This window comes from Lepus europaeus, chromosome 11, assembly GCF_033115175.1.
Source record: "Lepus europaeus isolate LE1 chromosome 11, mLepTim1.pri, whole genome shotgun sequence".
In the NCBI taxonomy this organism is placed as follows: domain Eukaryota; kingdom Metazoa; phylum Chordata; class Mammalia; order Lagomorpha; family Leporidae; genus Lepus; species Lepus europaeus.
In genome coordinates, this window is record NC_084837.1 from 103,313,894 (window position 1) to 103,335,427 (window position 21,534).

General features: G+C 46.4%; 1 protein-coding gene across 1 annotated transcript; it reads right to left on the reverse strand.

Moving 5' to 3' along the window:
* Nucleotides 1–1,180: 1,180 nt before the first annotated feature.
* Nucleotides 1,181–15,349, reverse strand: LOC133770614 (peroxisomal membrane protein 11A-like). Its single transcript, XM_062206668.1, has 3 exons — nt 15,165–15,349; nt 13,797–13,912; nt 1,181–2,106 (listed from the first exon to the last, which is right to left on the reverse strand). The coding sequence occupies exons 1-3, from the start codon at nt 15,347–15,349 to the stop codon at nt 1,538–1,540; spliced, it is 870 nt and encodes a 289-aa protein (XP_062062652.1). The 3' UTR covers nt 1,181–1,537.
* Nucleotides 15,350–21,534: the final 6,185 nt, after the last annotated feature.

Genomic DNA, 21,534 nt, shown 5'->3' on the forward strand with positions numbered 1-21,534 from the left:
AGAGAAGAGACAACACAGAATTCTGGAGGGTCTCACACGTTCACTCTGCCAGGAAGGCAGTGAGAGACCACTGGCCAAGGGGCTGGAAATTGGAAGAAGGGGTTCTGCTTGTTTTTCTGAGTCGGTTTCCTTATCTGTCATGGGCTACATGACAGGCAACCACTGCAACCTTCCACTTGTTGTCACCTCAAGTCCCTTCTGTCTGTTTCTGATTTTTGCAGAGTCATGGCACTGCCTAATGCCCTGTGCCCCCAGACACAATTTTTTTTTTGGCAGGCAGAGTGGACAGTGAGAGAGAGAGAGACAGAGAGAAAGGTCTTCATTTTTGCCGTTGGTTCACCCTCCAATGGCCGCCGCAGTAGGCGCGCTGCGGCCGGCGCACCGCACTGATCCAATGGCAGGAGCCAGGTGCTTCTCCTGGTCTCCCATGGGGTGCAGGGTCCAAGCACTTGGGCCATCCTCCACTGCACTCCCTGGCCACAGCAGAGAGCTGGCCTGGAAGAGGGGCAACCGGGACAGGATCGGTGCCCCGACCGGGACTAGAACCCGGTGTGCCGACGCCACAAGGCGGAGGATTAGCCTAGTAAGCCATGGCACCGGCCCCCAGACACGATTTCTAACATGAAGGTGCACGGTACTTTTCTGCTTCTACTTTGGACACAGCAGGAACGTGAGTGCAGTGCTGTGAGGACCAACAATTAAGCGGTTCCAAGCCCAGCTCCCACTGTGAGTGGCTGACATCCATGGGTGGCGGTGGGGTACATTGGGCCAAATCCCAGAGTGCTACAAAACCAATGGGTGGGCCGGCGCTGTGGCTCAACAGGCTAATCCTCCGCCTTGTGGCGCCGGCACACCGGGTTCTAGTCCCGGTCGGGGCACCGATCCTGTCCCGGTTGCCCCTCTTCCAGGCCAGCTCTCTGCTATGGCCAGGGAGTGCAGTGGAGGATGGCCCAAGTGCTTGGACCCTGCACCCCATGGGAGACCAGAAGCACCTGGCTCTTGGCTTCGGATCAGCATGGTGCGCCAGCTGCAGTAAGCCAGCCGCAGCGGCCATTGGAGGGTGAACCAACAGCAAAAGGAAGACCTTTCTCTCTGTCTGTCTCTCTCTCTCTCACTGTCCACTCTGCCTGTCAAAAAAAACAAAACAAAACAAAAAAAACAATGGGTGGCACACCCCAGAGTGCCCACAGCCAAGTGCTCTGTCACCCTGTGACCGGGCCGTTTGCACTTGGTTTTCCTCCTGATCGTGAGTCAGGGGACAGACGCTAAGCTCCCACTGTGCACGTAAGAGACACTCACTGAGTGTTAGATGACGGAAGGTATTCAGAAATCCAGAGGTGACTCCAGCTCTCCGACAACCACATGTGAGTTTAAATCTTCATGCTCCCCTTCTGCAGCCTCGGCTCCACTCTGCCCGCATCACGGGCTGCTCGACGCTCAGGGGAATGGGAAGCTAAGTGTGGCTCAGCCTGGCCTTAGTCCACACCACTAAGGGGTCACCTGTGAGGGCAGGGTCTAGTCCTCGCCTGAAGGCACCCTAGCGGGTCCTGAGCTTCATCTGAGGATACGCCACAGTGATGATGCCGGCCACCGAGGACATGAGCCCCCCGAGCCCGATGATGCCTGTGTTGGGCTTATAGATCCCCAGCTGGTCCAGGGGGATCAGGATATCACAGAAGTTCTTCACCGTGTCGAGGAGCAGGGGCGCGTGGTGCTTCAGGGACCGGAATAGGAGGAGGAAGGACTGCAACCACTCTGTCTCCTCATCCGCCACGCTGTATGCAGGGAGGTCCCAGGAGGACGATTCCTCCCTCCTGGCTCTGTCGCATGCCACCCGCCCCATCTGCAGGGAGATTTCATACACGTCCCTGACCAGGCTCAGCAGGAGGAAACAGCAGTAGTGGCGGGCGGCCCGTCGTCGCCACGTGTCTTTGTTGATGCCGGAGGCGAGACCTACGCTCTTTACCCAGAGGACAGTGTCACAGACGAAGTAAATCACGCGGTTCAGGTTGGCTAACGTCAGGCACAGGCGAGGCACTGGGTTGGTGGCCCGGATGCTCTGCTCAGTTGCCTGGACAGCGTGTACCACGTTGCCGAGCCTGAACCCTGCAGGGAGAATCCACATGATTAACGGTTATCCATCAATACACAGTGTGAAGGCAGAAGCCCTGGATCAGGGTGAGGAGTCGGCACTGAGCAGTTTTTTCCCCCTATAATTTTTGTTTACTTGAAAAGCAGAGAGACAGGCAGAAAGGGAGATCTTCCTTATACTGGTGCACCCCCAAATGCCTGTAACAGCCAGCGTGGGGCCACGCTGATTCCAGGAACTTGAAACTCTGTCTGGGTCTCCCACGTGGCTGGCAGTGACCCGACGACCTGAATCATCTGCTGCCTCCAGGAAGCACTGGCAGGAACCTGGCCGGGAAGCAGAGTCGCCGGGACCCGGATCAGGCACGCCAGGGGGGACGCGAGAGTCCCAAGCGGCAACGTCGCTGCCGCGCTGAGTGCCTGCTGGTGTTTTAATGACTGCTGTTCATTTAAGGCTCAGCCTTTGCTCAGGGAAGGAGAACAGCCGGGTACATCAGGTACCCCGACAACGATCCTGGAAAGCATAAAGATGGAGGCTTTTTACATTAATCTTCTCCAGTCCCTGGCCCTCGGGGCTGGGATGGAGCACACTCACGCCGAGGTCGGTCACCCCCAGGCCATGCTTCTCCAGGAGAAAGGTGCTGTGACAGGAAGCCTGGGTGCCATCTGTCCCTGGGGGTCTGGCGTCTTGCATTTCATTTACTTTCCAGACAAAAGATTGCCTTATTTTTTTTGACAGGCAGAGTGGACAGTGAGAGAGAGAGAAAGAGAGAGACAGAGAGAAAGGTTTTCCTTTACCGTTGGTTCACCCTCCAATGGCCGCTGTGGCTGGTGCACTGTGGCCGGTGCAATGCGCTGATCTGAAGCCAGGAGCCAGGTCTTCCTCCTGGTCTTCCATGCGGTGCAGGCCCGAAGCACTTGGCCCATCCTCCACTGCACTCCCGGGCCACAGCAGAGAGCTGGACAGGAAGAGGAGCAACCAGGACAGAATCTGGCGCCCCGACCAGGACTAGAACCCGGAGTGCCGGCCCTGCAGGTGGAGGATTAGCCTATTGAGCCGCGGCACTGGCCAAAGATTGCCTTTTAAAATAACACCACTATCGTCTTGCGGTTTATTTAGTCCAGCTTCCTCTTGGCTCCACACTACTACTTCTGGACAAAGTGGAGGAACAGGTGTTGGCCCTGGTGGTTAAGACACACACCCAACACTGGACTACCTGGGTTTGCCTCCTGGCTCCGTTCATGACTCCAGTTTACTGCTAGTGTAGATCTAGAGGCAGCAGTGATGGCTCGAGCATTTGGGTCCCTGCCGCCCACGTGGGAGGCCTGGATGGAGTTCCTGGCCCCCAGCTTTGGCCTGGCCAAGGTCTAGTTACTGTGCGCATTTGGGGGAGTGAACCTGCAGATGGGAGCTGTTTCTGTCTCTTTCTGCTTCTCAAAGGAAAAAAAAGTCACACATAAAGTAGAGACAGCAGGACTCAGTAGACAGGACAATTAATGATATTGTCGGCTTACATCTTAGGCTCAGTACATGCTCAAAAGCAGTCACTTTCAGAAAACTTATAACCTCACAAGAGTGCCTTGCATTCATTCTTCTACTGCAAGTAACACAAAAGAGGATATGGTTTCTGGGTTCCAGCTTTGGCTATACCGATAACTGAAGGACATTGAATAAGCCCCTTCTGGATCTCAGGGTAACCTCTAAAAGATGTTTGAGGGGCCAGTGTTGTGGTGCTGGCCAGTTCAGCTGCCACTTGCACGGGGTGCCAGTTCAAGTCCCGGCTGCTCCACTTACAATCCAGCTCCCAAGATGGCCCAAGTTCTGGGTCCCTGCTACCCATGTGGGAGACCTTAACGAAATTCCTGCCTCCCGGCTTTGGCCTCCCCAGCTCCAGCTGATGCAGCCATTTGAGGAGTGAATCAGCAGGTGGAAAAGATTTTTTTTCTCTTGCTCTCTGTCCCCCTCTCCTTGTCAATTTATCATTCAAACAAACAAACAAAAAGAGCCAATATTGCCAGCGCCATGGCTCAACAGGCTAATCCTCTGCCTTGTGGCACCGGCACACTGGGTTCTAGTCCCGGTTGGGGCACCGGATTCTGTCCTGGTTGCCCCTCTTCCAGGCCAGCACTCTGCTATGGCCAGGGAGTGCAGTGGAGGATGGCCCAAGTGCTTGGGCCCTGCACCCCATGGGAGACCAGGAGAAGCACCTGGCTCCTGGCTTCGGATCAGCACGGTGCGCCGGCCATGGCGGCCACTGGAGAGTGAACCAATGGCAAAGGAAGAACTTTCTCTTTGTGTCTCTCTCTCACTATCCATTCTGCCTGTCAAAAAAAAAGTCAATCTTAAAAATCTATGAGAGCAGCAAGATGGCGGAATAGGAAGGGAGCACACTATTAGTCCGGGGGTCGAGTCACGTTAATAAAAGTGGAGATACTGCAGGGTCAAGGAAGAGTAGGGGATGAAACAGCAGAGGAAACACTTCCGGAACTAGTGATTCACAGTGGACCTGCGTGGAGAGCGTGGGAGCCCAAGTTCGGGACACCAGCAGCAGACTCAACACACCAGCGCTGGAACGCGAGGTGAGCCGAACCTCAATAGCCCGAGATACCAGCGGGCAAGCGGAAAGAAGAGGCTAGAGGGAACGAGGCTTGAAACTTCGTGGGGAAAAGTTCACCAGGCTAACTAGAAGAGAGATAGGAAAAAAATTTAAAAAAAGTGACCAATACAGACACAAGTTTCTCTCTCTCCGCTCACCTCTCAAAGGCGAGCAAGACAGAGCAGGCGCCATTTTGGACATATGTCATAAGCAGGGCGACCTCAGGTCTGCACCAGCCCTGAGCCTAGCAGAAAAACCTGACTCTGGGGGAGGGGTGAAATAACAGGAGATTAGCATCTAACTTGGCAACCCAGTGGGAGACTGCAGGAGAATTGGAGCCCACACTGAGAGCAGCACAGATTCCCTGTGTGGTCCTTGGGAAAGAGCTTCCAATCTCTGGCTCCTGTGGGTATATCATTTGCCTGCTAACTACCTCCAATTACGTTCAGCTGTGCGGAATTACTTCCCTTTTGAATCAAAAAAAAAAAGAATGAAATAGAGATTTACCACACCTAACCTGGGAGTGTCACCTTTGGCACACCCTCAAACCTGAGGAACGAAACAGAGCTCTCAGGCCACACTCATCTCAAGCCTCTAAGGCTCCATCGAAAGCAGACAGTTAGCCGGCGCCATGGCTTAACAGGCTAATCCTCCGCCTTGCGGCACTGGCACACTGGGTTCTAGTCCCGGTCGTGGCGCCGGACTCTATCCCGGTTGCCCCTCTTCCAGGCCAGCTCTCTGCTATGGCCCGGGAAAGCAGTGGAGGATGGCCCAAGTGCTTGGGCCCTGCACCCCATGGGAGACCAGGAGAAGCACCTGGCTCCTGGCTTCGGATCAGCGAGATGCGCCGTCCACAGCGGCCATTGGAGGGTGAACCAACGGCAAAAAGGAAGACCTTCCTCTGTCTCTCTCTCTCACTATCCACTCTGCCTGTCAAAAAAAAAAAAGCAGACAGTCCACTTAACCTAGAGCCATAGTATAACAAGAAAAAATACCACAGTGAAGAAACCAAATATCTCCAACATGCCAAACAACAAACGCAAAAACCGAGGTAACAAGAGCAAGGAAGACACTATGACGCCCCCAAATGGAAAAGACACCCTAATTCAAGATTATGAAGATGATGAGATAGAAGAAATTCAAGAAGGGGATCTCAAAAAATTGATAAGAACATTAAGAAGTTCTCAAAAACAAGTTCTTGAACTACAGAAATCCTTAATGGACAAGATAGAAAATCTCTCTCGTGAAAATGAAATATTAAGGAGGAATCAAAATGAAATGAAACAACTAGTAGAACAAGAAACTGTGATAGTGACGAGAAATCATAATGAAATGAAGAATTCAATAGATCAAATGACAAACACATTAGAGAGCCTTAAAAACAGAATGGGCGAAGCAGAAGAGAGAATATCGGACTTAGAAGACAGAGAACAGGAAAGAAAACAGGCAAACCAAAGAAAAGAAGAGGAAGTTAGAAATCTAAAAAATACTGTCAGGAATCTACAGGATACTATTAAAAAACCTAACATTCGGGTTCTAGGAGTTCCTGAAGGCATGGAGAGGGAGAAAGTATTAGAAAGCCTTTTTAGTGAGATACTAGCAGAAAATTTCCCAGGTTTGGAGAAGGACAGAGGCATATTAGTACAGGAAGCTTATAGAACCCCTAATAAACATGACCAAAAGAGATCCTCACCACAACATGTTGTAATCAAACTCACCACAGTGAAACATAAAGAAAAGATTCTAAAATGTGCAAGAGAGAAACGTCAGATTACTCTCAGAGGATCTCCAATTAGACTCACAGCAGACTTCTCATCAGAAACCCTACAAGCTAGAAGGGAATGGCGAGACATAGCCCAGGTACTAAGAGAGAAAAACTGCCAGCCCAGAATTTTGTATCCTGCAAAGCTCTCATTTGTGAATGAAGGTGAAATAAAGACCTTTCACAGCAAACAGAAATTGAAAGAATTTGTTGCCACTTGTCCAGCCCTGCAAAAGATGCTTAAAGATGTGTTACATACAGAAACACAGAAACACGGTCACCAATATGAAAAAAGGTAAAGGAAGGAAACCTCACAGCAAAAGATCACAGGAATCTCAAACCATATATTAGAAAATATCTTTGGCAAATGACAGGGCAAAGTTACTCCTTCTCAATAGTCACATTGAATGTTGATGGCCTGAACTGTCCAGTTAAAAGACACCGATTGGCTGATTGGGTTAAGGTACAAAACCCATCTTTTTGCAGCTTACAAGAAACTCATCTAACAATGATGCATACAGACTGAAAGTGAAAGGCTGGAAAAAGATATACCATGCCAACAGAAATGAAAAAAGAGCGGGCGTAGCCATCTTAATATCGGACAACATAAACTTTACCACAAAAACTGTTAGGAGAGACAAAGAGGGGCACTATATAATGATTAAGGGATCCATTCAACAGGAAGATATAACGATTATCAATGTATATGCACCTAATTACAGGGCACCAGCTTATTTAAAAGACTTGTTAAGGGACTTAAAGGGAGACTTAGACACCAATACAATAGTTCTGGGGGACTTCAATACTCCACACTCAGAGATAGACAGATCAACAGGATAGAAGATCAACAAGGAGACAGTAGATTTAAATGACACTATAGCTAAATGGATCTAACTAATATCTACAGAACATTTCATCCTACATCTAAAGACTTCACATTCTTCTCAGCAGTACATGGAACCTTCTCTAGGATTGACCACATACTAGGCCATAAAGCAAGTCTCAGCAAATTCAAAAGAATTAGAATCATACCATGCAGCTTCTCAGACCACAAAGGAATGAAATTGGAAATTAGCAACATGAGAATCCCTAGAGCACGTGCAAACACATGGAGATTGAACAACATGCTCCTGAATGAACAATGGGTCATAGAAGAAATTAAAAGAGAAATCAAAAATTTTCTGGAAGTAAATGAGGATAACAGCACAACATACCAAAACCTATGGGATACAGCAAAAGCAGTATTAAGAGGAAAGTTTATATCAATAGGTGCCTACATCAAGAAATTGGAAAGGCACCAAATAGATGAGCTTTCAAGTCATCTCTAGGATCTAGAAAATCTGCAGCAAACCAAACCCAAACCCAGTAGGAGAAGAGAAATAATTAAAATCAAAGAAGAAATCAACAGGATTGAAACCAAAAAAAAGAAGAGAAAAGACCCAAATCAATAGGATCAGAGATGAAAAGGGAAACGTAACAACAGACACCACAGAAATAAAAAGAATCATCAGAAATTACTACAAGGACTTGTATGCCAGCAAACAGGGAAATCTATCAGAAATGGACAGATTCTTGAACACATACAACCTACCTAAATTGAGCCAGGAAGACATAGAAAACCTAAACAGACCCATCACTGACACAGAAATAGAAACAGTAATAAAGGCCCTCCCAACAAAGAAAAGCCCAGGGTCAGATGGATTCACTGCTGAGTTCTACCAGACATTTAGAGAAGAACTAACTCCAATTCTTCTCAAACTATTCAAAACAATTGAAAAAGAGGGAATCCTCCCAAATTCTTTCTATGAAGCCAGCATCACCTTAATTCCTAAGCTGGAAAAAGATGCAGCATTGAAAGAGAATTACAGGCCAATATCCCTGATGAACATAGATGCAAAAATCCTCAATAAAATTCTGGCCAATAGAATGCAACAACACATCAGAAAGATCATCCACCCAGACCAAGTGGGATTTATCCCTGGTATGCAGGGATGGTTCAACGTTCGCAAAACAATCAACGCAATACACTACATTAACAGACTGCAGAAGAAAAACCATATGACTATCTCAATAGACACAGAGAAAGCATTTGATAAAATACAACACCCTTTCATGATGAAAACTGTAAGCAAACTGGGTATGGAAGGAACATTCCTCAATACAATCAAAGCAATATATGAAAAACCCACGGCCAACATCCTATTGAATGGAGAAAAGTTGGAAGCATTTCCGCTGAGATCTGGTACCAGACAGGGATGCCCACTATCACCACTGCTATTCAATGTAGTTCTGGAATTTTTAGCCAGAGATATTGTGCAAGAAAAAGAAATTAAAGGGATACAAATCGGGAAGGAAGAACTCAAACTATCCCTCTTTGCAGATGATATGATTCTTTATTTAGGGGACCCAAAGAACTCTACTAAGAGACTACTGGAACTCATCGAAGAGTTTGGCAAAGTAGCAGGATATAAAATCAATGCACAAAAATCAACAGCCTTTGTATACACAGGCAATGCCACGGCGGAGGAAGAACTTCTAAGATCAATCCCATTCACAATAGCTACAAAAACAATCAAATACCTTGGAATAAACTTAACCAAGGACGTTAAAGATCTCTACGATGAAAACTACAAAACCTTAGAGAAAGAAATAGAAGAGGATACCAAAAAATGGAGAAATCTTCTATGCTCATGGATTGGAAGAATCAATATCATCAAAATGTCTATTCTCCCAAAAGCCATTTATACATTCAATGCAATACCAATCAAGATACCAAAGACATTCTTCTCAGATCTGGAAAAAATGATGCTGAAATTCATATGGAGACACAGAAGACCTCAAATAGCCAAAGCAATCTTGTACAACAAAAACAAAGCCGGAGGCATCACAATACCAGATTTCAGGACATTCTACAGGGCAGTTGTTATCAAAACAGCATGGTACTGGTACAGAAACAGATGGATAGACCAATGGAACAGAATAGAAACACCAGAAATCAATCCAAACATCTACAGCCAACTTATATTTGATCAAAGATCCAAAACTAATCCCTGGAATAAAGACAGTCTATTCAATAAATGGTGCTGGGAAAATTGGATTTCCACGTGCAGAAGCTTGAAGCAAGACCCCTACATTTCACCTTACAGAAAAATTCACTCAACATGGATTAAAGACTTAAATCTATGACCCAAAACCATCAAATTATTAGAGAGCATTGGAGAAACCCTGCAAAGACTTCTTGGAAAAGACCCCAGGAGCACAGGCAGTCAAAACCAAAATTTACATTTGGGATTGCATCAGATTGAGAAGTTTCTGTACTTCAAAAGAAACAGTCAGGAAAGTGAAGAGGCAACCGACAGAATGGGAAAAAATATTTGCAAACTATACTACAGATATAGAGGGTTGATAACCAGAATCTACAAAGAAATCAAGAAAATCCACAACAACAAAACAAACAACCCACTTAAGAGATGGGCCAAGCACATCAATAGACATTTTTTAAAAGAGGAAATTCAAATGGCCAACAGACACATGAAAAAATGTTCAAGATCACTAGCAATCAGAGAAATGAAAATCAAAACCACAATGAGGTTTCACCTCACCCCGATGAGAATGGCTCACATTCAGAAATCTACCAACAATAGATGCTGGAGAGGATGTGGGGAAAAAGGGACACTAATCCACTGTTGGTGGGAATGCAAACTGGTTAAGCCACTATGGAAGTCAGTCTGGAGAGTCCTCAGAAACCTGAACATAACCCTACCATACAACCCAGCCATCCCACTCCTTGGAATTTACCCAAAGGAAATTAATTTGGCAAATAAAAAGCCATCTGCACATTAATGTTTATTGCAGCCCAATTCACAATAGCTAAGACCTGGAACCAACCCAAATGCCCATCAACAGTAGACTGGATAAAGAAATTACGGGACATGTACTCCATAGAATACTATACAGCAGTAAGAAACAATGAAACCCAGTCATTTGCAACAAGATGGAGGAATCTGGAAAACATCATGCTGAGTGAATTAAGCCAGTCCCAAAGAGACACATATCATTCGTTTTCCCTGATTGGTGACAACTGAGCACCAAAGGGGAAACCTGTTGAAGTGAAATGGACACTATAAGAAACAATGACCTGATCAGCTCTTGTCCTGACTCTAGATGTACAATGTAATACTTGATCCTTTTTAGTATTTGTTGTTGTTGTTGTTGTTCTAGTACTAGTGGTTGAACTCTGTAATTAACACACAATTATTCTTAGGTGTTTAAATTTTAACTGAAAAGTGATCCCTGTTAAATTTAAGAGTGGAAAAAGAGAGGGAGGAGATGTACAATTTGGGACATGCTCAATCGGACTTGCCCCAAATGGTGGAGTTAGAAATGTGCCAGGGCATTCCAATACAATCCCATCAAGGTGGCATGTACCAATTCCATCTCACTAGTCCAAGTGATCAGTTTCAGTTCACAATTGATGGCTCTGATAGGTCTAAGAGTCAAAGGGATCACACAAACAAGACAGGTGTCTGCTAATACTAACTGATAGAATCAAAAAGGGAGAGAAGGATCCAACATGGGAAGCAGGATACACAGCAGACTCATAGAATGGCAGATGTCCTAAACAACACTCTGGCCTCAGAATCAGCCCTTAAGGCATTAGGATCTGGCTGAAGAGGCCATGAGAGTATTGTAGGCATGGAAAGCCAAGATACCATGGAAAAGAAAAAAAAGAAGAAGACCTAAATGAAAGATCTCTGTGAGTGAGATTCATGAAATTCCAGTGGAAAGAACGGGGCCATCAAAGAAGGAGGTACCTTTCTCTGAAGGGAGGAGAGAACTTCCACTTTGACTATGACCCTATCAGAATAAGATCAAAGTCAGCGAACTCTAAAGGCTTCCATAGCCCTGGCAACTCATGACTAGAGCCTAGGGAGATGACTGACGCCATGAACAGGAGTGTCAAATTGTTAAGTCAGCAACAGGAGTCACTGTGTACTTACACCCCATGTGGGATCTGTCCTTAATGTGTTGTCTAATGTGCAGTGATGCTATAACTAGTACTGAAACAGTATTTTTACACTTTGTGTTTCTGTGTGGGTACAAAATGATGAGATCATTACTAATTATACACTGAATTGATCTTCAGTATATAAAGATAATTGGAAATGAAAAAAAAAAACCCTGGTGTTAAATTGGAAATGGCATAGAAAATTAATTAATTTTTAAAAAAATATTATGTAGGATCTCTGTCTTTAATGTGCTGTACACTGTTATTTAATGCTATAACTAGTACTCCAACAGTATTTTTTTCACTTTGTGTTGCTATATGGGGGCAATCTGTTGAAATCGTTACCTAATATATACTAAACTGATCTTCTGTATATAAAGAGAATTGAAAATGAACCTTGATGTGAATGGAAGAGGAGAGGGAGCGGGAAAGGGGAGGGTTGCGGGTGGGAGGGAAGTTATGGGAGGGGGAAGCCATTGTAACCCATAAGCTGTACTTTGGAAATTTATATTCATTAAATAAAAGTTTAATTAATGAATAAATAAATAAATAAATAAATGTAGTAAGTGCCCTCTTAAAAAAAAGTCAACAGAGTGCCTTTCCCTAGGAGGTTCACACCTCCCTTAGGATGTACTCCATGTGAAGAGATAGATAGGTCTGGGCCTCTTAACTTACAAGGCCTAAAGCCCAACAGATTATTATCAAGCCCCTTCTGTCAGGTTCTATTTGCCTCTCAATCAGAAAACTTAATTGTAGCTTAGACAGCACCTTTCTTATCTCCTCTAATAATGACTCTGTCCTTTGTTCTAGATCCTGTCTAGCCCACTTGGGCCTCATTCCTTCGTAATCATAACCTCTACTCTACCTCCAGTGGCTCTACTCGCAACCTGTGTGTACTGATGGTCCTCTTCCCCACTTAATGCTGTATAATTGTTCAGACCTGGTTAATGCCATTCTTAGGATCATTGGTTACTATCCTCACCCTGTCTTTTATGATCTTGTCTAAATATGATCAGAGTCGGTGACTTGGAAGGCTTCCATAGCCTTGGCAACTCATGACGACAGCCTAGGGTGGTTACTGGCGTCATAAACTAGAGTGTCAATTTGTTGGGTGAACAACAGGAGTCACTGTGCACTTGCTCCTCATGTGGGATCTCTGTCCTTAATGTGCTGTACATTTTGATTTAATGCTATAATTAGTACTCAAACAGTATGTTTCACTTTGTGTTTCTATGTGGGTGCAAACTGTTGAAATCTTTATACTAAATTGATATTCTGTATATAAAGAGAATTGAAAATGAATCTTGATGCAAATGGAAGGGGAGAGGGAGTGGGAGAGGGGAGGGTTGTGGGTGGGAGGGAAGTTATGGGAGGGGGAAGCCATTGTAATCCATAAGCTGTACATTGGAAATTTATATTCATTAAATAAAAGTTAAAAAATAAATAAATACAAAAAATCTGTGACAGAATTTCTAATCTTGGCCTTCAAAGCCACCCAAGAAAAGCTCACGCCACCCTTCCCATTTCTCTCCTTGACAACCTGAAGCTCCCTTCCCTGTAAGACCAGCTGGTCTGACACTGGTTCAGCAACAACAGGGTTCTAGCCACCCTCCCTAGCCTGAACTAGAGGCACCCACCCTCCTCCAGCTTTCCAACCACACCTCAAGCTCCAGTCTTGCAAAACACCTCTCTCTTCCTCACGCCCAGCCAACATGTTCCGCCCTAACCCTTTCATCACCATTACAGTGTGACTTCCTCTCTAGAGCCCAGGACTGCGCCTAGTTGAGGCAGGTGCATAGGAACAATGGGTGGACGTGCCCGGGGACACCTGCTTCTCATCACAGCGAAGACTCAGGCGTGCAATTGCTACGACAGCACGGGACTTCCCAGGCTGATTTACTGCTGGAGTGAATGAAGTGAGCACGAGACCCCGCCTTCGCTTTGCGCCTTTGACCTGAAAACCCCACAAACGGCTAAGAAAAACGCTGCCCAAGGGAAGAAGGGGAAAGGCAGGTGGTCTGGGACTTAGCTACTCTGTTCTTCTACAGAACAACAGGGCTCACGAGAGCAGAAGCTCAGGAATCAGGTGATTCTGGGCGCAGTGTGACCTAACACTTCCCGTGCCCCTGGTTACAATGGCGTGGGGAGACGTAGCGTCGCCCCATACACAGACACGGAGGGTGGTGCGAGAATGGTGTGCTGCAGGACACCCGCATTTTGGGTCTGGTGGCTGCGCTGGCCAACCACACCGCCAAGCCCGACTGCCTGGAGAGCGGTGAGCTGTAGGGGCTTGAGGGTTCCAAGCCAACAGCCGCTGCCCTCGGCGAGACAGGGTACTTACATTTACGGCCAGTGCTCACTCTGGACTCCAATTTCTTGAGCTTCATGACCACCTCCTCTTTGCCAGCCTTAGGCTCTAACAAATATGTAAGCAACATGCGTGTGTACTGAGTGGCTCTGCAACAGAAAACAACACGGGGAGAATGATTGACAAATCAAATAAAGCTGGAGTCGGCAAGGAGGGGAAGAGAAACGTATCTTGCTAAAGGCAACGTTTCTAAGACAATTTCTTGCATAACAGCTCTTATGAGAGCAAAATTCTGCCACAGGGATTCCACAGGTGGGCAGAGGGTAGAATACGTGATGGAAATGCGACACACAGGTTATGAAAGAGAACTCTGCGATCATGCAATGAATAGCCCTCCAGGAGGCTGGCACTGAGAAACGCCACGGTCAAGGTAAGAAAGTGAGCTGAAGTCTGCTGGTGTTAAGGGACCCATAGTCTGCATTTTCTCCAGGGTACTTTTCAAATTTCTAAAACGAACTTTTCTGCCATGTAGTTAACCTACTCTTTATGTGACAGAACACAAACTCAAGCCAGAACCAAAGCAAAAGTCCACAGTTGGGGGGCTGGCGCTGTAGTGTAGCAGGTAAAGCTGCCACCTGCAGTGCTGGCATCCCATAGGGGCGCCAGTTGGAGACCCGGCTGCTCCACTTTCAATCCAGCTCTCTGCTGTGGCCTGGGCAAGCAGTAGAAGATGGCCCAAGTCCTTGGGTCCTGTTTAATGATGCTATCTATTCAAAAAAGTGATGACTGCCCTGTCTGTAATGATGACTCACTGATAAATGCAATAAATGAGGAATTTTAGAACACAAACACCCCAATGCTTTTGGCAGTGCATTTAATAAAGCACCTGCTTCCTACTGTCCTGTGACTGCATCGAATCTCTTTATGCTGTAAATTTTATTTTCAATAAAAACGTGGCACATTTTCCAAAGTGGTGAACCTAATGTTGGGCATGAAGTAAAATGAGAAGACAGGAATCAGAAACAATTAAAAAAAGAAATCTTCCTAGCTTGATGGCTCAAGCTGGGTATGGCACTGCACCTCTCTCTTTAAAAAATTATTTACTCTCATTTTATTCGAAATGCAATGAGTCAGAGAGCTTCCATCTGCTGGTTCATTCTCCAAATGCTGCAACATCCCGGGTGGGAAAAGCCCAAAGTTAGCAAAGTCTCCGGGACCGAGAGGCCAACTGTTCCCCTCCCCGGAGGGCAGGGGGCAGAGACCGCGGGCGGGGAGGGAGGCGGCCCGGGGACCCCCGGGGCAGCCGCGGGAGGGCCGGGGCGGGAACAGGGGAGGTGGCTGAGGAGAGGAAAGGGCCCCGGGAACCGGCGGCCAACGGGCGGCTGCGGCCCCGCTCTTTACCTGCGGTGCTTCGTGGGGTCCCGGAGCGCGGACTGCCGCTGCATTTCCCTCCATCCCAGGCCACGGGAGACCACCGGCGTCCCCGCGGGCAGCGCGGGCCTCGGCTCTGTCCTCCCTCTGCCACCGAAGCGACCACTCTGCTCCTGGGCGGGGGAGTAGATGCCCCGAGCCGCAGGTGCCCCCATCCACGCCAGCGCTCCGGGCGTTGGCGGCCCGGGCGGGAGAGGAGACGGGGGGGGGACGGACACCGTCCAGGCAACCGCGCCGCCCCCGGGCAGCCCCGCGCCGCCGGCGAGATGCCCTCTGCGCCCACCGCGAGCGGCCGCCGCGCCCGGTCCCACCGCGCCCCCAGCTGCGCCCCTCGCAGCCCCTGCCGCGGCTGCCCCCAGCCACTGCACCACTTCCAGCGCCGCTCCACGTCCAGCGCCGCGCGCCTCTCCGGGTCCCAACACCGCGTGGCCCTCCAGATGCCTCTCCTGCGGCTGCCCCCACCTCAGGACCTTACAGGTGCCTCGACTCCCATTACCGCGCACCCCTCCAGGACCCCGCTCTTCCTGCGCCCCTAATGCACCCCTCCAGGTTGCGGTGCTTCCACGCCCTACCCATCCCCGCGGCGCTCCAACCCCACCTCTCTTCTCTCCACTCGCCCCCTGTGATGGCGCACGCGCGCGGGTCCTTGGGCAGGGGGTGCTTCTGGCTGCTGTGGGCTCCTAGCCGGCTGCTTTGGCCCCTTCCATCTTTCCCTCCCGGCCAGCTGCGTCCTGGTAAGGCGCCTTGGGCTTGGAGCGCAGGTGCGGAGCTGCGGCTCTTCCCACCTCGGATCCTGGTCCTTCAGGATCGGAGGAGTCCGCGCCTTCCCATTCTGGGCCATTTTAGGGAGTTCCTGCTGGGCGAATGGCTTTCCACTAGCGACCCCCTGGGACTTCAGAAGCAGCGCCCTTTGCTCTCTGAAGCTCCTGCAAGGCCAGGCCCTTGTCCGACCGCTAGGAGGCACTCCTCGGGTTTTGCAGACAGCGCTCTCATAAAAATCATGCTGAAATAGTGAGTGCTGCTGACCCATTACTTGTTTGTTTTTTTTAAATAGATATTTATTTTGTTTATTTGAAAGCCAAGGTTATAGAGGGAGAGAGGAGAGACGGATATTCCATCCTTTAGTTCACAGCCTAAATGACACAATGGCCAGGCTGAGCCCAGGAGCCAGGAGTTTCATCCTGGTCCTCAAAGTGGCTGCAAGGGCTTGAGCACTTGGGCCATTTTCCACTGCTTTCGCAAGCCATTAGCAGGGAACCCTTTTAAAAATAATTTTTTAAAAAAATTATTTATTAATTTGAAAGAGTTACAGAGAGGCAGAGAGAGAGAGAGAGAGAGAGAGAGAGAGAGAGAGAGAGAGACTTCCATCTGCTGGTTCACTCCCCAGTGGCCAGAGCTGTGCTGATCTGAAGCCAGGAGCCAGAAGCTTCTTTCAGGTCTCCAGCCCAGGAACAGGGGCCCAAAGACTTGGGTCATCTTCTACTGCTTTCTCACGCCACAGCAGAGAGCTGATTCAGAGGTGGAGCAGCCTGACACAAACCCGGATCCGTATGGGATGCCGGCACTGCAGGCTGCGGCTTTACTGGCTGTGCAACAGCGCCGGCCCCCTCCCGTTACTTTTAAGAAGCTGTTTTACTATGTTTTTTCCAAGATATGATTAGATGCTTTCTTCTGCAATTACATGAAACAGAGTTCTCTGACCAGTGCTAGCGTAGTTCATTTATTTACTCCTTGACATTCTCAGAGACACATGCAGCACACCCCTTCATTTACGTAGCAGAGCGACTTGGGTTTAGCAGGTGGTGGATGGAGTGGGTATCTAAGATGTTTAATGAATGTGCACTAAGTAGGCAAATTATCAAACACTAGTCTGATTTCAGAAAGGATCATACTGGTGCATGCTATGATTTTAACAATGGAAATAAGCTACCATATTTAGACCCAGATAGAACCACAAAGTTGCTGGAGCATTTATAATTTTTTTTATGTAACAAGATGCAAAATGCAAGGTAGAAATGTTTACAACTTTTATATGGCACTTTTTTCTTTGTAGAGAAAAACACCAGACCAGGTTTATTTCATACAATGTCATTCATACATTTTTCATTTTCTAATTCATATGTAATATACAAGGAAGTGAAGATGACATTTAATAGGAACCATTAAGAGCCAGGACTTAGACAAACTGGTCCAGAAACAAATCCATATCAAAAGGAGACACTCAAGAGTGTGGTGGTTCTGCCCAAATTAGTGGTTTTCTTATTTTGAAACAGTTTTGGCCAAAACTCCATGCCAACTTACTAAAAGGTGTTGGGGTAGGCACCAAAAATGACAGACTATATCATTTCCAAAGAACAGGTATTTTCTAGAGTAGGCCTAAAAGTCTGGGGAAGATTGGGTTGTCAGCTTTGGGACACACGGGAACATCAGGACCCCAAGAGGAGAGTTCAGTTTCCCAGGACTTGTCATTTCCTAAATGTGCAGTAATAACTGACTATGCCAGCAGAGGGTAAGGATGCAAACTGGGAATGCACTGTACAAACGCACGGAAGTCATCACCCTTCTCCAGGGACAGCTTCGATCCTGAAACCAAGAGCTGATACTGCAAATGAAAGTGGAGCCAAGACACCCTGAAGCTGGCAAATCAAGGTAGGACAGGAACAACAGTGTGTAGGGGGCAGGGGCGGGGGAGTGGATAGAGAAGCACTGCTGCTGTTGACAGAACAGGCTGATTAGCCAGGGTGACTATGCAAAGAATTGAAACAAATGGACTTAATGGCCTCACCAAGGAATGTTGGGTTAGAAAACTAGGATAACTCAACAACAAACATGAAAAAGTATGCCTGGCACCCCAAACTTTATGCCATTCTTTTAGGTTCATGGCAAGAGCATCTAAATGTTAAAACCTTTATATTCAATATTGTGTTCAGAAGATTGATATTCTTCTGCAGACCACTAGTAAAAAATCCCTTCCATGTTCAATTGACAAAAATTGCCTGTTCATTTCAGTTTCCAGTTCTTAACATAAATGGGTCAACATAAATGTTTATACAAAACATTGACTTCAACAAAATACAAAGCACTGGGGCCGGCGTCGTGGCTCACTTGGTTAGTCCTCCGCCTGAGGCACCAGCATCCCATATGGGCGCTGGGTTCTAGTCCCAGTTGCTCCTCTTCCAGTCCAGCTCTCTGCTGTGGCCCGGGAGTGCAGTGGAGGATGGCCCAGGTGATTGGGCGCCTGCACCCACGTGGGAGACCAGAAGGAAGCACCTGGCTCCTGGCTTCGGATCGGCGCAGCGCTGGCCATGGCAGCCATTTAGGGAGTGAACCAATGGAAGGAAGACCTTTCTCTCTGTCTCTCTCTCATTGTCTAACTCTGCCTGTCAAATAAGTAAAAAAAAAAAAGAAAAAGAAAAAAACACAAATACCTTTTAGAAACTGAATATACAAAGCAAGTTTTTCCCAAAATATTTTCATAGGCAAAGAATTAAAAATGATTTTAATTATACACATATGGTCACAATTTGGTGTTAAAAAGATTCTTGGGAAATGTACATAAATGTACATCATGTTTCTATTATAATGTCTTATGTCCAGAGGAAAAAATGTTGCCATAAAGATTTGCTCTTACTTGGGAGTAGGCTATTCAAAAATACTATATTCTTCTGTACAAAGAAAAAAGTCATATCACATTTAATAAGGTGGAAGAAACATTGGCCCCTGTGGTAACCAAATATCTCAGTCCAATACTTTCTATTATGTACAATACCTTGACTTCAGTTGAAAATGATCCAAATCCTAGCATGTCCACATTAACCGAGTCAACAACTATGTTATAAAACAAAATGTTTCTCACAACAGTAAAAAGAAGGCTGATTCATACTTCTGAAGCCATATACAGGTAAAACATTTTAAAAATCACTCAATTTGGAGAAATAGATTCACATTATACAACAATATATGATGGCATCTTTTTTTAAAGCAAACTTTTTTAAAGGTCATCAAAAGGTGAAAAGTCAATTTCTCAGAAAAGTCCAGTGGAATATTTTAGTAATTATTTCTCTACCTTATAGACGGCCATAATGACCATTCCTCACAGATATTGCTCTCACACGGAGTAATGAGGTGGATGTGGAGATAGAGTGCTAAGGATATTTGATTGATTTTCTACATATTTCACAGGCAACACAGTGACAACAATTGTGAATTATTGGTCTAAGAATGCTCATGATAGCCAGTAATGGCTGCAGTTTAAATGTCTCTGATAAAGAGTTTAAAAGTCATTAATGCATTTTAAATTAGCAAAACAAACATCTCAGAGTCAGAAAACGTTTTGTTATTGTTGGCTTAGAAAGAAGTAACTGGCAAGTTTCATACCACAGATGGTGACAGCTCTGGGGATTGGGGCATTTGCTAGGATTCCCCTGATGTTAAGCCAACTAAGCCCAAAATGGTATGTGGAAAAAACCAGATGTGTCTACAAGGTGTGCATTCTCCAGAGTGCTTTGATTGAGCATCTTACCAGTAAAAAGGATTTTGAGCCACACAGTACTCATAATTGATGACTGTATGATATGCAGAATAGTAGTCTATTGTTTCATTATAAAGCAGAGGGATAGCAATATCTCAAGGGGAAAAAAGAAAAACAACTTGGCGTGACACCAACAGATGCAGATCAGCCAGAAGCTTAACAGGCACACCAGCGAAACAGTCAAGGAAGATGGAGAGAAAAGCACACTCGTCTAAGGAGAGGGTTGGAAAGATTGCATGCTTGCCCGGCGGTGTAGCTCATGAGAAGGGCACACCACAGGCATGCCAGCCAATCACTAAACAAAGAAGCCAGGAAACAAACGCTGATGATATGGGAGTGATCACAACCCAAGGTTGCTATAGCATGTTATTTAATACATCTAGTTTGCAACAAAAGTTATGAAATATTGAAAAATAGGCCAGCGCTGCAACTCACTAGGCTAATCCTCCGCCTGCAGCCCTGGCACCCCGGATTCTGTGCCGGTTGCCCCTCTTCCAGGCCAGCTCTCTGCTGTGGCCCGGGAAGGCAGTGGAGGATGGTGATTGGGCCCTGCACCCGCATGGGAGACCAGGAGGAAGCACCTGGCTCCTGGCTTCAGATCAGCACAGCGCGCCGGCTGCAGCATACCAGCCATAGCAGCCACTTGAGGGGTGAACCAATGGAAAAAGGAAGACCTTTCTCTCTCTCTCTCTCTCTCTCTCTCTCTTCACTAACTCTGCCTGTCCAAAAAAAAAATTGAAAAATAAAAACAATGGCAACAAAATCCACCAAACAATCAACCAAGAAAAACCAACCAACCAACAACAACAAAAAAACCCAATAAAATATGACCCATACGCAGGAGATAAAGCATGCAATAGAGACTGATTTTGAGATGTTGGATTGAGCACATAAAGAGTTTAGAGCAGTTACTTCAAATGTGGTTAAAGGACTTAAAGGAAACTGTGCTTAAGAATTAAAGGAAGTTATAACAACAGTGTCACATCAAATAGAGAATATTGATAGATAGAAAATATAAGAAAGAACAAAATGGAAATTCTATAATTGAAAAACTACAATAATCAAAATAAAACAATTTGCTTGGAAGGCTCAGCAGTATATTTGAACCGACAGAGCAAAGAACAAATGAAATGAAGGATAGACTGACAGAGTTTATGCAATCAAAAACTGGAGAGAAAAGAATGAAGACAAAACAAACACAGTTGCTGAGGGCACAAATATATGCATAACAAAAATATATAAAAGAAAGGAGATACAGAAAGTAGAAGTATTTTAAAAATTAACGACTGAGAGGCCAGCACTGTGGCTTGACGGGTAAAGCCATTGCCTGCAGTGCCAGCATCCCATATGGCCGCCGGTTCATGTCCTGGCTGCTCCACTTCTGATCCAGCTCTCTGCTTATAGCCTGGGAAAGCAGTAGAAGATGGCTCAAGTCCCTGGGCCCCTGCACCTGAGTGGGAAGACCCAGGGGAAGATCCTGGCTCCTGCCTTCGGATCAGCACAGCTCCGGCCACTGCAGAGTGAATCAGCGGATAGAAAACCTCTCTCTCTCTCTCTCTCTGTCTCTCCTCTCTCTGTGTAACTCTGATTTTCAAATAAATAAATAAATCTTGAAAAAATTAATGACTGAAAACTCTCCACATTTGATATAAATAATTAAACTACACATTCAAGAAGCCTAACATTCTACAAGTATGATACACACTGGGAGATCCACATCTAGACACATGGTCACAATGTTGAAAGCCAAATACAAAGGGATCTTAATAACAGCAAGAGAAAAATCAGGTACACTAAGATTAACATCTC

Coding starts and splice junctions, on each gene's coding strand:
- LOC133770614 (XM_062206668.1), bottom strand. CDS start 15,349: ATGGGGGCACCTGCGGCTCGGGGCATCTACTCCCCCGCCCAGGAGCAG. Junction 13,913..15,164: donor GACCCCACGAAGCACCGCAG/GTAAAGAGCGGG, acceptor TTTCTGTTGCAG/AGCCACTCAGTACACACGCA. Junction 2,107..13,796: donor AGTGAGCACTGGCCGTAAAT/GTAAGTACCCTG, acceptor TTCTCCCTGCAG/GGTTCAGGCTCGGCAACGTG.